This window comes from Schistocerca serialis, chromosome 7 (assembly GCF_023864345.2).
Source record: "Schistocerca serialis cubense isolate TAMUIC-IGC-003099 chromosome 7, iqSchSeri2.2, whole genome shotgun sequence".
Lineage (NCBI taxonomy): Eukaryota > Metazoa > Arthropoda > Insecta > Orthoptera > Acrididae > Schistocerca > Schistocerca serialis.
The window spans coordinates 309,555,901-309,570,591 of record NC_064644.1 but is presented as its reverse complement, the minus strand read 5'-3'; the positions used below and the strand labels follow the sequence as shown (position 1 = coordinate 309,570,591).

Sequence of the window (14,691 nt, the reverse complement as noted above, 5' to 3'; positions counted from 1 at the left end):
AAATAGAAAATTCACACTTACTCACTCAAGAACAAGTGTCAAGGGGCTGAGGGAGAAGGATAACATGGTGGGGGTGGGAGAAGATGCTAGTGCTGCCTATGGGAGTGTGCAGGGGTGTGGTGGGGACAAGTTAGTGCTGCTAGGTGCTGTGTGTGGAGGCTCTACTTTGTGGGGAAAGTGGGGGAGGAGAAAGGAAAGGAGTGGAGAGGAAAGGACTATGTAGATGCAGTGGTAGTATATAAAGCATTTGTGTACTGGAAAGGGAATAGGAAATGAAGTAGGGAGGTAAACAACAGAGATTAGTGAATGTTGAGACCATGAGGGTTACAGGAACAAAAGACATCTTGTAGGAAATAGGACCACAGAATAGGATGGCTGATGAACAGGTTAGCATAAGATGGTTTTATGGGTGTGTCCATTTCTGTACAGCGGATTTGTTTGTAGGTGATGCCTTGTGAGGATATAGTTGGTCATGATGACAAGGAAAAAGGTATTAGGTTTCGAGTGACATGGCTGTGTCACTTCCATAGTTTGGCCGTGGCCATTCAAGTGGACAGACAGCTTGTTAGATATCATACCCATTAATAGTGCAACACAGTGGTTGCAGCTAACTTGGTAGACCATGTGGTTGCTGTCACAGGTGGCCCTGCGTTTGATGGTGTAGGAGATGCCAGTGACAGGAATGGAGTAGGTCGTAGTGGGAGGATGTATGGGACAGGTCTTGAATATATATCTATTGCAGAGATGTGAGCCTGGAGGCAACGAGTTGGGGGCAGAGGTGGAGTAGGGTTGGACTAGGATTTGCATAGGACGTGTAGGCAATGTAGTACCACAGTGTGAGGGATGCAGAGGATATTTATCGTTTCAGGGCCCAGTGAGAGGTAGTCAAAACCCTGGCAGAGAATGTGATACATGTCCTCCAGTTCTGAGTGGTACTGAGTCATGAAAGGAGTGCTCCTTCGTGGCTGGACAGTGGTTATGTGGGGGATGATAGATGACTAGTGAGACAATGCATGGAAGCCTATTTCTTGAGAAAGATGGGAGGGTAGGTAATTTTTGGCCTGTGGAGGTCTCGGTGAGACTCCAGACATATTTTTAGAGGGACTGCTTGTAACTATAGATGTGTCAACCATGGGTAGCTATGTTGTATCGAAGGGGACTTTTTGATGTGGAATGGATGACAGTATGAAAGTGGAGGTATTGTTGGTTGTTGATAGTTTTGATGTGTATTGAGGTACTGATGTAGCTGCCCATGGGGTGGAGATTGATGTAAAGTAAAGTGGCTTGTTGTGCTGAGGAGGACTAGGTGAAGCAAGTGGGAAAGAAAGTGTTGGTGTACTGGAGAAATGTATAAGGCTGTCATCATCCTCAGTCCATTATGAACATGTCCTCAATGAATCTGAACCGGGCGAGAGGTTTGGGAAGTCGGGAAGGATTCCGCTAGATGGTCAATGAATAGGTTGATATAGGATGGTGCCATAGGAGTGTCCATTTCTGTAACACAGATTTGTTTGTAGGTGATGCCTTCAGAGGGAAAGTTGGTCCTGGGACTAGGAAGAAGGTAGTAGGTTTTGAGTCAGTGAGACATTGGGAAAGATACTGTTCAATAGCAGCAAGGCCATGGTCGTTGGGAACATTAGTGTGGAGCGAGGTGGCATCAACGGCAACAAATAGGACACTGTGTGATAATGGAACAGGAACTGTGGAGTCAGTGAACAAAATGATTGGTGTCTTTTTTGTAGGAGTTTATGTAGCAGGTAATAGGCTGAAAGACTTGGTCCAAAAGGGCAGAGAGATTCTCTCTCTGGAGGCACAGTTACCAAAGAGCAGGTGACGGGACAACATAGCAGTCACCTCAGTACTGAAGCATACAACAATGAAAATGATAAAAGGGAAGCTGCTTGTGAGAAGGTGTCATTGCTGTAAATTGTTGACAAATAATTGACAGAAAATTTCAATGTGTATCAATTTTATCCTGGCAGAAGGCTAAATGAGTTACTTTCTGTAAAGATTTTTGCCTTCCTCTATTTATGTTCTAAAGTTTCTTCTTCTGTGACCTTTTCCTGGACTGATTAAACAAATAAAGTTATGAAAAAAAGACAGTCCAACACTGAAGCATTTATGGTTGCTCAACATCTGCTCTTGGCAAAAAATGTGTGTTTTCTGTTGGTAGTATCATTGAAGAGAATCTGTAGCATCAGTCATTACAGTGGTATTTGATCAGCAGACATCACCAATTTATGATGTAAGCATTTGTATCAGAATGATTTGCAGTTTGTGTGGATACAATACCGTTTAACCATTGAATAAACAACTTAACACTTATTGTTGCTGTTGGTTATTAATGGATTTGATTCTGGAAAATGAAATGGGCATTTGATATTGCAGTTGGTGAAAAACATGATATCTGTAATTTGACTTGGAGACAAAGTGGTTCAGTATCTAGAGCTTCATATTTTGTTGTGCTTTGTTGACTCATGTTAAAGAATTTCTGATTTGTTGTGTTGATAATGTTGCTAGTTGAGGCTTTCAGATGTGCCATACTGTGGTATGAAACCAGACCCATTATTTCGTGTAGAATTCTCCAACCTCGTCGGCTGCCTGCCCAGACAGACTGCCAGTTGGCATATTCTCCAGTTATTCATATGGGGTTTTGATTTAATAGGGTTATCATTTAGTATCCTTAAGCTAGTTAGCTGATTGGCTATTGTGTTTCCTTCTGAAATATTGTTAAATGATTTTTTTGTTATTCTCCCCCCCCCAATTAAATGTGGTCTTAGTCATAAATTTTTGTGAAATATTTTGTTGTAAAATACAAGTTTTTAAGCTTGTTTATTAAATAAATGTATGTATATTATGTGCTGCATTGTGCATTATTTGGAGTGAGATATGAATATTACCAACAGGTTTGTTGTCTTTGCCCTGCTGATACCATTTGTGCACCGTGAAGGAGGTCTTGGCCAGCAAGCTCGTGATGCCCTGTTGCTGTGCATGGCATTGTCAGCAACTGATGATAGTGTTGCCTCATACATCTCGACTCGTTCAAATGTTTGTCCGGTAAGCAGAAAAAAAATAACAAATATACAGTTTCTGGTATAGTGGGAAAATAGACTTTTGTACCATGCCTAGCATTTTATGTGAAAGAGGAAGAGAGAGAGAGAGAGAGAGAGAGAGAGAGAGAGAGGGAAGGAAGGAAGGAAGGAAGGAAGGAAGGCAGGCAAAAAATAGCGGTACTGGATTAGAAATCCTTTAAAGGATGGAACCAGCATGAGATCAATCATATGACACATTTAATTCTAATCAGTCGTACTGTTAAATGTTGATTTTGAACCATATTTTTTTCCTTCCTTTCAGGCAATAACCTGAAAATTAAGTAGCTCCAGTGTTATTAGGTTTTTACTATTTCAATGTTTGGACTTGTTTAATGCAGTAAAAAATAAAAAGATTAGAAACAATCCCTTAACAGTTGCGTGGAAAATAAATTTTTCTTAGTTTCAGTGATTCACATATGGAATTTTGTGTGGCATGTTGATGCTACAGAGAAAAAAAGGAGACAGAAATTCAAAAGAAACCACACAGTGAGAATAAATATAAAGATACTAAAAGGATCTTGTTAATTTGGGGAACGTATTGTAGAAGAAACAAGACATGTTATTTAATGTTTTATTGAAATCTGATGTATATAATATGAGGAAAGCTACTAAATGAAAGAATGACTCTACTTCATGCTAGAGCTTTTCCCTAACAGGTAATAAACTTCACATATCCAGGCTCCATTGAGGCCCTATTGACAGACAGCTGCGGAGAAGCCAAAAGTCCCCTGTCAGCTGGCATCGGAGAGTAAAGCCAGAAATGATCCTGGCATTGACAGGCCCATCACAGGTGGATTCCTGCAGGTGAGGTGGCAGCTGCAGGGGGCACAGATGCCAGAACGGGACCCATGAGGGTCTCCTAGATTGGGGGAGGGGGGGGGGGGGGTCAGGAACTGGCTGAAGTAGAGAAGATTGTGCTCAGTGCGTAATGGCATGGATCTATAAGAACTCTGAATATGTGTGAGTGCGTCTTGAAAAACTTGGACAAGGCCTTCAGTCTGTCCATTCGACTGAGGGTGGAACAGAGGTGCCCTGACATAGAGGATATTATGATTCAAGCAAAAATATTGAAAAGCCTGGGAGATGCGAGGGGTTTACTAGTTATTGGGAGCTCCAACGTTAGGCGTATTTGGAGCCGCTTAGGCAGATAGCTTTCAGGGCTGGAAAGAAAGCAATGTGCACTCAATATGTCTGCTGGGGGGCCTCACCCAAGATATGGAGGCGGCTTTGCCTAGGGCTATCAGTGTGCAGGTTGCAGTCGTCTGCAAGTTGGGGCTCCTGTTGACACCAAAGACACCTGTTGCATGGTTTCTGAGGCAATCCCCAGTTTGTGCAGGCGGCTCGCATAGGTGGTGAAGACTACTTGCCTTGCACGCGGTGTGCAAGCAGAGCTTTTAATTTGCAGCATCATTTCCAGAGTTGATCAGGGTCCTTTCTTTTGGAGCAGAGTGAAAGGTCTCAACCAAAGGCTTTGTCAACTCTGTGACAGTCGTGGCTGCAGATTTATATACCTGCGTTATCATGTGGAGATTTGTAGGACTCCCTTTGACAGGTCAGGGGTGCACTACACAAAGGAGGTGGGTACTTGGGTAGCAGAGTACTTGCATAGTGCACATGACGGTTATTTAGGCTAGGCGGTTGTTTGAAGTGCTCTAATGAACACTCACCAGTGGATTCACAGCAAGGGAAGTAAAACGTCGTTCAGAATAAAGACACTTCGACCATCATAATTTTATCACAAAACTGTCGAAGTGTTTGTAATAAAGTATCTGAATATACTGCCCTCCAGGAAAGTTCTCGTGCTCAAATTATTCTTGGGAACGAGAGCTGGCTGAAACCTAAAGTGGAAAGCTCTGAGGTATATAGCGAGTCATGGAATGTATATTGGAAAAAAATATTAGAGGTCGTAGCAGTGGGAGTGTTTATTGCAGTTGACAAAAATGTTGTCTGTTGAGGGTGAAGTTCAGTGTGACAGTGAAGTCATCTGGTCGCATATAACAGGTGTAGGTGAAACTAAGTTAATAGATGGAGGTTTTTACTGGCCACCTGATTCTGCTCTCACAGTTCTAGAGTCGTTCAAAGAAAGTCTACGGTCAAGAGTTCGTAAATAACCATATCATGCAATACTAGTTGGAAGCGACTTTAACCTACCGAGTATTGACTGCGTGTCATGCGAAATACTTTTAACGCACTTTCTGAACATTATCTTGAGCATTTAACTGGACAGCCCACATACAATGGAAACGACGTAGACCGTGTAGCTACAAATAGGCCGGACATTATCGACAGTGTCAGTATAGAAATGGGGATTAGCGATCATGATGTCATTATAGCAAATATGAGTACAGAACTTAATAAATCAGTTGAGAAGGCTAGGAGAATGTTTCTGCCAGATACCACAGATAAGCAATTATTAACATGTCACTTAGATGCTGAATTGGCATCACTTAGTTCCAGTAAGATGAATGTAGAGGAGTTATGGGCACAGTTTAAGCAGATTGTAAATCGTAGTGTGGAGAGTTATGTGCCTAATAAGTGGGTAAAGTATGGAGAAGACCCATCACGGTTTAGTGATGAAATTCAGCGGATGCTGAGGTAGCAGAGGCTATTGTACACTAGGTTCAAAGGGTTACGCACAAGTGAAGTTTGGTAGAGATTCATGCGTCTGTGAAAAGATCTATGCGCGAAGCATACAACAACAACTACTACTGTCACGCCATAGCAAAAGATCTGGCAGAGAACCCGAGAAAATTATGGTTGTATGTAAAATTGCTAAGCTGGTCTGAGTCTTCCATTGAGTCCCTTGTTAACAAGTCTGGTGTGACATTTGAAGTTAGCAAAATGCTAGCTGAATTTTTAAATTTCATGTTCCACACAGGAGAACTGTGCAAACCTATCATCATTTGACCATCAACAGACATACAAATAAGCATACCTGGCATAGAGAAACAACTGAAAGATTTGAAAACAAATAAATCACTAGGTCATATGGAATCCCAGTTCAGTTTTACAGAGTACTCTATGACATTGGCCCCTTAACTAGGTTGCATTTATCCTGAATCTCTTGCCCAGCACAAAGTCCCAAGCAACTGGAGAAAAGTGCAGGTGACTCCAGTATATAAGAAAAGTAAAAGAACGGACCTGCAAAATTACAGACTTTTATACCTAACTTCCGTTTGCTGCAGAATCCTTCAACATATTCTCTGTTTGAATATAATAAGCTTCTTAGTCTCAAGGAAGTTTATGTCCATGAATCAGCATAGTTTTAGAAAGCGTCGCTCGTGCGAAACTCAGCTTACTCCTTTCTTACGTGATATACTGAGAACTATGGATGAAGGGCAACAGGCAGATTCCATATTTCTATATTACTAGAAAGCATTTGACATGGAACCCCATAGCAGGCTGTTAACGAAGGTATGAGCATGTGGAATAAGTTCACAGATATGCCAGTGGCTCAAAGACTGTTCAGATAACAGGACCCAGTATGTTGTCCTCGACGGTGAGTGTTCATCGGAGACAAGGGTATCATCTGGAGTGCCCCAGGAAAATGTGATAGGACACTGTTATTCTCTGTGTACATAAATGATTTGGTGGACACGGTGGGCAGCAATCTGCGGTTGTTTGCTGATGATGCCATGGTGTACAGTAAGGTGTCGAAATTGAGTGAATGTAGGAAGATACAAAACTACTTAAACAAAATTTCCAGTTGATATGATAAATGGCAGCTAGCCCTAAATGTGGGAAATTGGAACTTAATGTGGATGAATAGGAAGAACAAACCTGTAATGTTCAGATACAGTATTATTGGTGTCCTGCTTGACACAGTCAAGTAGTTTAAATATCTGGGCGTAACATTGCAAAGCAATATGAGGTGGATCCAGCATGTGAAAATTGTGGTAGGGATGGCAGATGGCTGACTTCATTTTATTTGGAGAATTTTAGGAAAGAGTGATTCACCTGTAAAAAAGACCGTATTTAAGATATTGTTGCAACCTATTTTTGAATACTGCTAGAATGTTTGGGATCTGTACGAGGTCGGATTGAAGGTTGACATCAAAGCAATTCAGAGAGTGGGCTGCTAGATTTGTTACTGGTCTGTTCGAACAACATGTAAGTGTTATGGAAATGCTTCGGGAACTCAAATGGGAATCCTTGGAGGGAAGGCGACATTCTTTACGAGAAACACTATTGAGAAAATTTAGAGATCTAGCATCTGAAGCTGACTGCTGAACACTTCTACAGCCTCCAACATAGATTGCGTGTAAGGACCACAAAGATAAGATATGAGAAATTAGGGTCCATATGGAGGCGTACAGACAGTCGTTTTTCCCTTACTCTCTTTGTGAGTGGAACAGGAGGGGGAATGACAAGTAGTGGTGCAAGGTACCCTTCGCCATGCACTGTATGGTGGCTTGCAGAGTATCTGTGTGGGTGTAGACGTGACTCTTCATAAAATGGCAGCAGTAAATATGCTTCTGACAAATCCAGTTTCGATCAATACTGTCCCACTGCCAATCATGAGTTGACTGTCACTGCTGCAAAGGCCGAGCTTGCCTGTTGGTTTCTTACTAACCACAAATGGTGTAACTGATTGAGTGTACAATATGGGTTCCATGACACCCAATCCTGTCAGCCTATCTAGCTCTTTTACTTGATCATAAAGTGCCAGGGGCACCAACCGGGCACAAAAAGAACAAGGTTGTACTATGGATTTGAGTCTGAATATGTGCCACATAATCTATTGTCTTGCCTAGCCCAGGTACAAAGAGGATGGAATATTCCTTGCACAGTTCATCCCATTCTTGACAGGACACGAGATCAGCCACTAAATACACCAAATTGGTGACCATGAATCCAAATGTTGTGAAAGTATCCAAGCCAAATAAATTTTCCGTAAAGGCACTGTCCATACAGGAATGTCAGTGATTGCACCACTGCCATGTATGTCGTCTCTGCCATAAACTGCCCAAAAACAGGAATTTGTCCTCGGCGATAACGGACAAGACAGCTTGAAGTTGGAGACAGCGGAGGGGAATGGAGTCACAGTTAAATATTAGTTCGGAAGCATATACACTTGCAATTGAAGGGGTGATCCCTGATATGCACATTGATGAACAGTTTGTTGGAAACAGTTGCAAAATTGTCGCTAGTATGTCTGACCACATTAATGTCCATAGTCTGAGGTCTGAAATCACTGCTAGAGCCTACATCTATACCTACATCTGCACTCAGCAAACCACTGTGAAGTGTATGGCAGTTATTAGATTTTCTTCCCATTCCATTCACATATGGAATGTAGGAAGAATGATTGTTTAAATGCCTCCATGTGTGCTGCAATTAATCTATTCTTGTTCTCACCATACCTGTGCGAGTGATTGGTAGGGGGTTGTAGTATATTCCTGGAGTCATCATTTAAGGGGACCCCACTGTGGTTCAGAGCATTTTCCTACCACGTGTGTTTATATGCCACGCCCACTTTTCTGCGTATATTTTAGATCTTTATATCCCCCACATTGCATGTCAGGGGTCCCCCCCCCCCCCCCCCGCCCCCCCCCCCCTCCCCCGAGTGTGTTGGCTATCCTTGGAATGTAACGGCCGGTATGATTTCATACACATGGTTACTTTCGTTCAAGGGTGATTGCAAGTAGTTGTTATATTTACGTTTGCAGTGCTTTTTTACGTGTGTTTTGTTGTGTTTATTGAAGATGACAAAACGTAAAGGCATTTTCAAGAAATGACAATTCAGAGGAAACAAGTTTAGAAAGCTTTCTGTACAAGAGGTTATGTCGCCTGGCAATGATGTTTCTAATTGTAATTCTTGAACAAGTGCATCATCAAAGAAGCTCTCACCATTTCAAGAGAGTTACAATGAATTTACTGTAAGTGACAAGGGGTGCAGTAATATTATTATAAATTTGAGAATATTATCAGATGTAATTTCTAAATTTGTACAATGTAGACAGTGAATATTATCAGATGTAATTTGTAAATTTTTACAATGTAGACAGTGTGGTGAGTCACAGTGTATGAAAATTTGTGAGATTGCCAGGGGGGAGAAAAGGCCTAGCAAATGCTTTAGATGTAATTTGCACTAAACGCTCAACTGTGATTTCATTTATGAATTCTTCAAAACCAGATGCAAGTGGCCCTTATGAAATCAATACAACATTAGTTCATGCCTTATGATCCATTGGCAAGGGCGTGGCTGCAGGGAGAACATTTTGTTCAGTAATGAACTTACATCAGCCACCAAATAAATTTGAAAAACTGACTGTGATATTATGTGAGGTCAGTGAGGAAAGCATGAAACTGGCTGCTTGGGAAGCAGTGGAAGAAAATGATGGATGTTCGGATATTGCAGTTGCACTTGATGGAAGTTGGCAGAAAAGAGGACATACTTTTCTGAGTGTAGTAGTAACTGCCACAAGTGTAGACACCAGTAAAATGTTAGATGCAGAGATAATGTCTAAATATTGCAAATGTTGTCAGTGAACATAAAGAACACAACTGTGTGGCTAATTTTAGAGGAACAAGTGGTGGTATGAAAGTTCATGGAGTACAACAAATATTTCATTGCTCTGTAGAAACAAGAGGCATATGGTACACCAAATATTTGGGTGGTGGTGTCAGTAAGGCATACAATAATGTGGTGAACTCTAAGCCATATGGAAATGCCATTATTAGCAAAATAGAATGTGTAGACCATGTTCAAAAACGTTTGGGAACAAGGCTGAAAAAACTAACTGTTGATATGAGAGGAAAAAAATTAGAAGATGGAAAATTATTGACTAGACAGGGTCGGTTAACTAAAACTGAAATAGAAAACTTGCAGGTATACTATGGGCAGGCAATTAGGAGAAATAAAGAAAATCTGGAGGAAGTGAAGAGAGATGTTTGGGCCATATTCTTCCGTAAGTCCTCTACTGATGATAAGCCATGTCATGAATTGTGTCCATCAGGAGAAAATTTGTGGTGCAAATGCAATAGGGCTCAGGCAACTGGAGAATCTTATTCTCACGAGCATTCTCTTCCTGCTGTTGTTATTACAGCAATTAAATATATTTTCAGAGACTTGGCTCATCCTGACCTAAGGAAATGTCAGCATGGGCAGACACAGAACCCAAATGAATGTTTCAACAACTTAATTTGGAACCGCCTTCCGAAAACTGTATTTGTAGGCATTCATACAATGAAACTAGAAGTTCATGATGCTGTTATTACATTCAGTTGTGGTAATATTGGAAAGTGTAGGGTACTGAAAAAGCTGGGAATTAATCCTGGTGAAAATACGATCACTGGATTGCAACATTGCGATAAAATGAGGATAGCCAATGCAGACAGGTCTGCATCTAATATGGCGAAGAAAGCAAGACAAACATCCAGGAAGGTGAAAAAGAAGCTGGAAGACCTGCTAGAGGCCAAAGAAGGACCATCATATGCAGCAGGACAGTTTTAATTAACTGTAAGTAACAAATTTCAAAAGTCTCTTTCTTTAAAGTCAATTTCCTGCAAACAAAAATGTTCAATACATGTGCCCCATTATATCAGAAACTATCACATAAAAATGAATGAAATTTTCATAGACTCTGCATAACATAAAAAGCCACTTCTGGTACTACATTCATTAATATTCCCCCATTGGGAAGTACACAAAAAAATATTTTCTGCAAAAAAACTTAATATTTTTTGTTAATAAATTTAAAAAAGTATTTCTTAAAAACTATAAAATGGATGAAGTAGGTTTTAGTATAGTTGACTATTAGCATCACGTAACATACAGTAAAAATATTAAGGTCCTGCATCAAATAGTTATTTCAGAAATGGGTCAAATGCTTGCCTAAATTAACATGGGTTAGATAGGCAGGGTGTGGTCCCCTTAAAGTCAGCTGAAACTATGTAAGTAGACTCAGGATAGTTTACATTAATCTTCAAGATTCTGCCAGATCGATTTCTGCAGTATCTCAGTGGCACTCGCCCACAGGTCGAATAAACCTGTGACCCTTCGTGCTTCCCTTCTTTAGAATTGCACATTGTTGCTCTGTGTCCTTTCTTTTGACAGTGACAGCAAGAAGCCAAAAACTGAGGGCGGGTTGGCTGGTTGTGGTGAAGAAAACAAGAGGGTAGGAAGGCATGGGCTTGTGGAAATTTGTCCACTGGCCGTGTTTGTACGAAGCACGTTGGCCAGGCGTCCTGTACTGCCACAACTTCCATGTCTGTAGGTGTGCTGGAAGGTGCGTGCCTAATGTCTAAGTTGTCAATGACCATGTCAGTCTAGGAATCTGATGGCCTGTAGCCCAAGAAACTTCAAATGCTTGGGCAATCTTAAGTGCATCTTGTAAGGAGGGGTTCTTCAAACTACAGTATCAGTTTGCAGAACTCTCTATTGGGGATTGATCTAAAACTAGCATCTCGAACCATTGTTTCAGTGTAAGATTCCTTAGATAGAGCAGTAATGAAATGACACTATAGACTGAAACCTTGCAATTCCCCTGCACAAGTGTGATAGTATATTTTTTATGAGGTTGTATCCTGCTTTGATAAAACTCTGCTCTTGTGGAAATCACATGATGATAATATACAGTCAGCAAATGGAACATAGTATTGGATGACAGAGATGTGGGGTCCTGAAGGGGGCTAACTTCCCTAACAAGTGGTACATTTGTGGAGAGATTCATGACAGCAAAAGAACTTTAAGAGAGTCAGTATCTTTTATGTAGGAGGCCACAAAATATTGCCCCAATTCCCAGTCTTCAGTATCTTCATCATAGGAAAGGAGGTGGATAGGCTGGCAAATTTTGGGGGCGGGGGGGGGGGGGGGGGGGGGGGGGGGGGGGGGGGGGGGGGGGACGACCATGACCAAGTCTCTCATTTGAAATGAGTAAATTCAAAATGTGCTCACTAAATGTTGACACAGGTGGTTCCAGACACATTTCTTTAAATTGCTTAACTGTTTATTATATCTGACGAAATGTGGGGTGATGACCACAAGATACATTATCTAAAACATAAAAAGAAATGAATGAATTTGTCAGTTAAGTTTTTGTGAAATGAGAACAAACATTAGCATTTGAACTGCAATTTAATGTTACTGTGATGCTGTCATCAAACAAGAACAAAAATTAAGTGTTCAGATGCCACCTTAAACAGTGAAACATCAGCATGTGAGGCAAGTACAGCACCACAGTAGTGAAAGTAAGTGATCTGAATGACTGGAACCCAATGTCTCAATAATTTCCCGAATTGTCCCCAGTAAACAAAAATGAAAGTTAATGTTCAGCTGTGATCAAATATTACTCAAATGATAACTATTTTACATACTGTGGAGCACTGTAATGGCCGTGAGAGAAAGTATTGCTGCTGCACCATAATGTAAAGTAAATGCACCATGCCTCAGAGAGAAGATTAAGAGGTTTGAATATAGGGTATGGTAAAAATGTTAAAGGATATATGACAATGGGCATATGTTAAGGGGTTGGGAAAATCAGACAAGGATATGTTTTATGGAACTGGCAAATGTAACGTGGGTTCTGTGTTAAGAAATATGGAAAAGGATAATTCAAATATACATCAAAATCTGATAAAAAAGATAAAGATAATGTTATAAAGGTCTTTACCACCATAAACCATTACACTTATGCATGTTATACATCAGTTGTGACACACTAAGGATCCATGACACCAGCTGCCGGTAGGCCAAATACACTCCTGGAAATTGAAATAAGAACACCGTGAATTCATTGTCCCAGGAAGGGGAAACTTTATTGACACATTCCTGGGGTCAGATACATCACATGATCACACTGACAGAACCACAGGCACATAGACACAGGCAACAGAGCATGCACAATGTCGGCACTAGTACAGTGTATATCCACCTTTCGCAGCAATGCAGGCTGCTATTCTCCCATGGAGACGATCGTAGAGATGCTGGATGTAGTCCTGTGGAACGGCTTGCCATGCCATTTCCACCTGGCGCCTCAGTTGGACCAGCGTTCGTGCTGGACGTGCAGACCGCGTGAGACGACGCTTCATCCAGTCCCAAACATGCTCAATGGGGGACAGATCCGGAGATCTTGCTGGCCAGGGTAGTTGACTTACACCTTCTAGAGCACGTTGGGTGGCACGGGATACATGCGGACGTGCATTGTCCTGTTGGAACAGCAAGTTCCCTTGCCGGTCTAGGAATGGTAGAACGATGGGTTCGATGACGGTTTGGATGTACCGTGCACTATTCAGTGTCCCCTCGACGATCACCAGTGGTGTACGGCCAGTGTAGGAGATCGCTCCCCGCACCATGATGCCGGGTGTTGGCCCTGTGTGCCTCGGTCGTATGCAGTCCTGATTGTGGCGCTCACCTGCACGGCGCCAAACACGCATACGACCATCATTGGCACCAAGGCAGAAGCGACTCTCATCGCTGAAGACGACACGCCTCCATTCGTCCCTCCATTCACGCCTGTCGCGACACCACTGGAGGCGGGCTGCACGATGTTGGGGCGTGAGCGGAAGACGGCCTAACAGTGTGCGGGACCGTAGCCCAGCTTCATGGAGATGGTTGCGAATGGTCCTCGCCGATACCCCAGGAGCAACAGTGTCCCCAATTTGCTGGGAAGTGGCGGTGCGGTCCCCTACGGCACTGCGTAGGATCCTACGGTCTTGGCGTGCATCCGTGCGTCGCTGCGGTCCGGTCCCAGGTCGACGGGCACGTGCACCTTCCGCCGACCACTGGCGACAACATCGATGTACTGTGGAGACCTCACGCCCCACGTGTTAAGCAATTCGGCGGTACGTCCACCCGGCCTCCCGCATGCCCACTACACGCCCTCGCTCAAAGTCCGTCAACTGCACATACGGTTCACGTCCACGCTGTCGCGGCATGCTACCAGTGTTAAAGACTGCGATGGAGCTCCGTATGCCACGGCAAACTGGCTGACACTGACGGCGGCGGTGCACAAATGCTGCGCAGCTAGCGCCATTCGACGGCCAACACCGCGGTTCCTGGTGTGTCCGCTGTGCCGTGCGTGTGATCATTGCTTGTACAGCCCTCTCGCAGTGTCCGGAGCAAGTATGGTGGGTCTGACACACCGGTGTCAATGTGTTCTTTTTTCCATTTCCAGGAGTGTACATAGGTACATTCATAACTGCAAGAAGAAAAATCATGAGGTGAATTACAAAGTTTCCTATTATTATCCTAACAGGAAAATTCATGATTCACCCCATGATCTTTATCAGGTGAATTGCCACAATTTATTGTCTGTAAGAAGAAGAAAAGTACTTGAATCTTTGCATAGACTGATGACTCATTAGAAATCCACCTCCTGGAATAGTGATGGTCAACTCTTATCACTTGGCATGACTGGTTAGATTTGTTCCTAGTTTTTCAAAGTGTTTGCCGGACAACAGTTTCACTAATACATTATATTGTCATGCATGACTCGAGAAAGATATGTAGAAGAATCATTTACAGGCATTGACATATAAGATATTTTATTATAAATGACATGGAACTATGTGAGTGCCAGTACCTTGTCAGTTTGCACATGAGCTTGCCCCCATCAGATTGGGCAGAATGTCTGCAAGGAACCCTCAGCACTTTTAT

The 14,691-nt window shown here is 42.4% G+C and overlaps 1 protein-coding gene across 2 annotated transcripts in view; it reads left to right on the top strand.

Moving 5' to 3' along the window:
• Positions 1-14,691, top strand: part of LOC126413318 (FHIP family protein AGAP011705-like) — a 244,294-nt gene that overhangs the window by 67,291 nt on the left and 162,312 nt on the right. For both annotated transcript variants that reach the window (XM_050083218.1, XM_050083217.1), the window contains exon 5: positions 2,907-3,057. In XM_050083218.1, the coding sequence (XP_049939175.1) occupies positions 2,907-3,057 (151 nt within the window). The remainder of the gene's footprint in view (positions 1-2,906; positions 3,058-14,691) is intronic.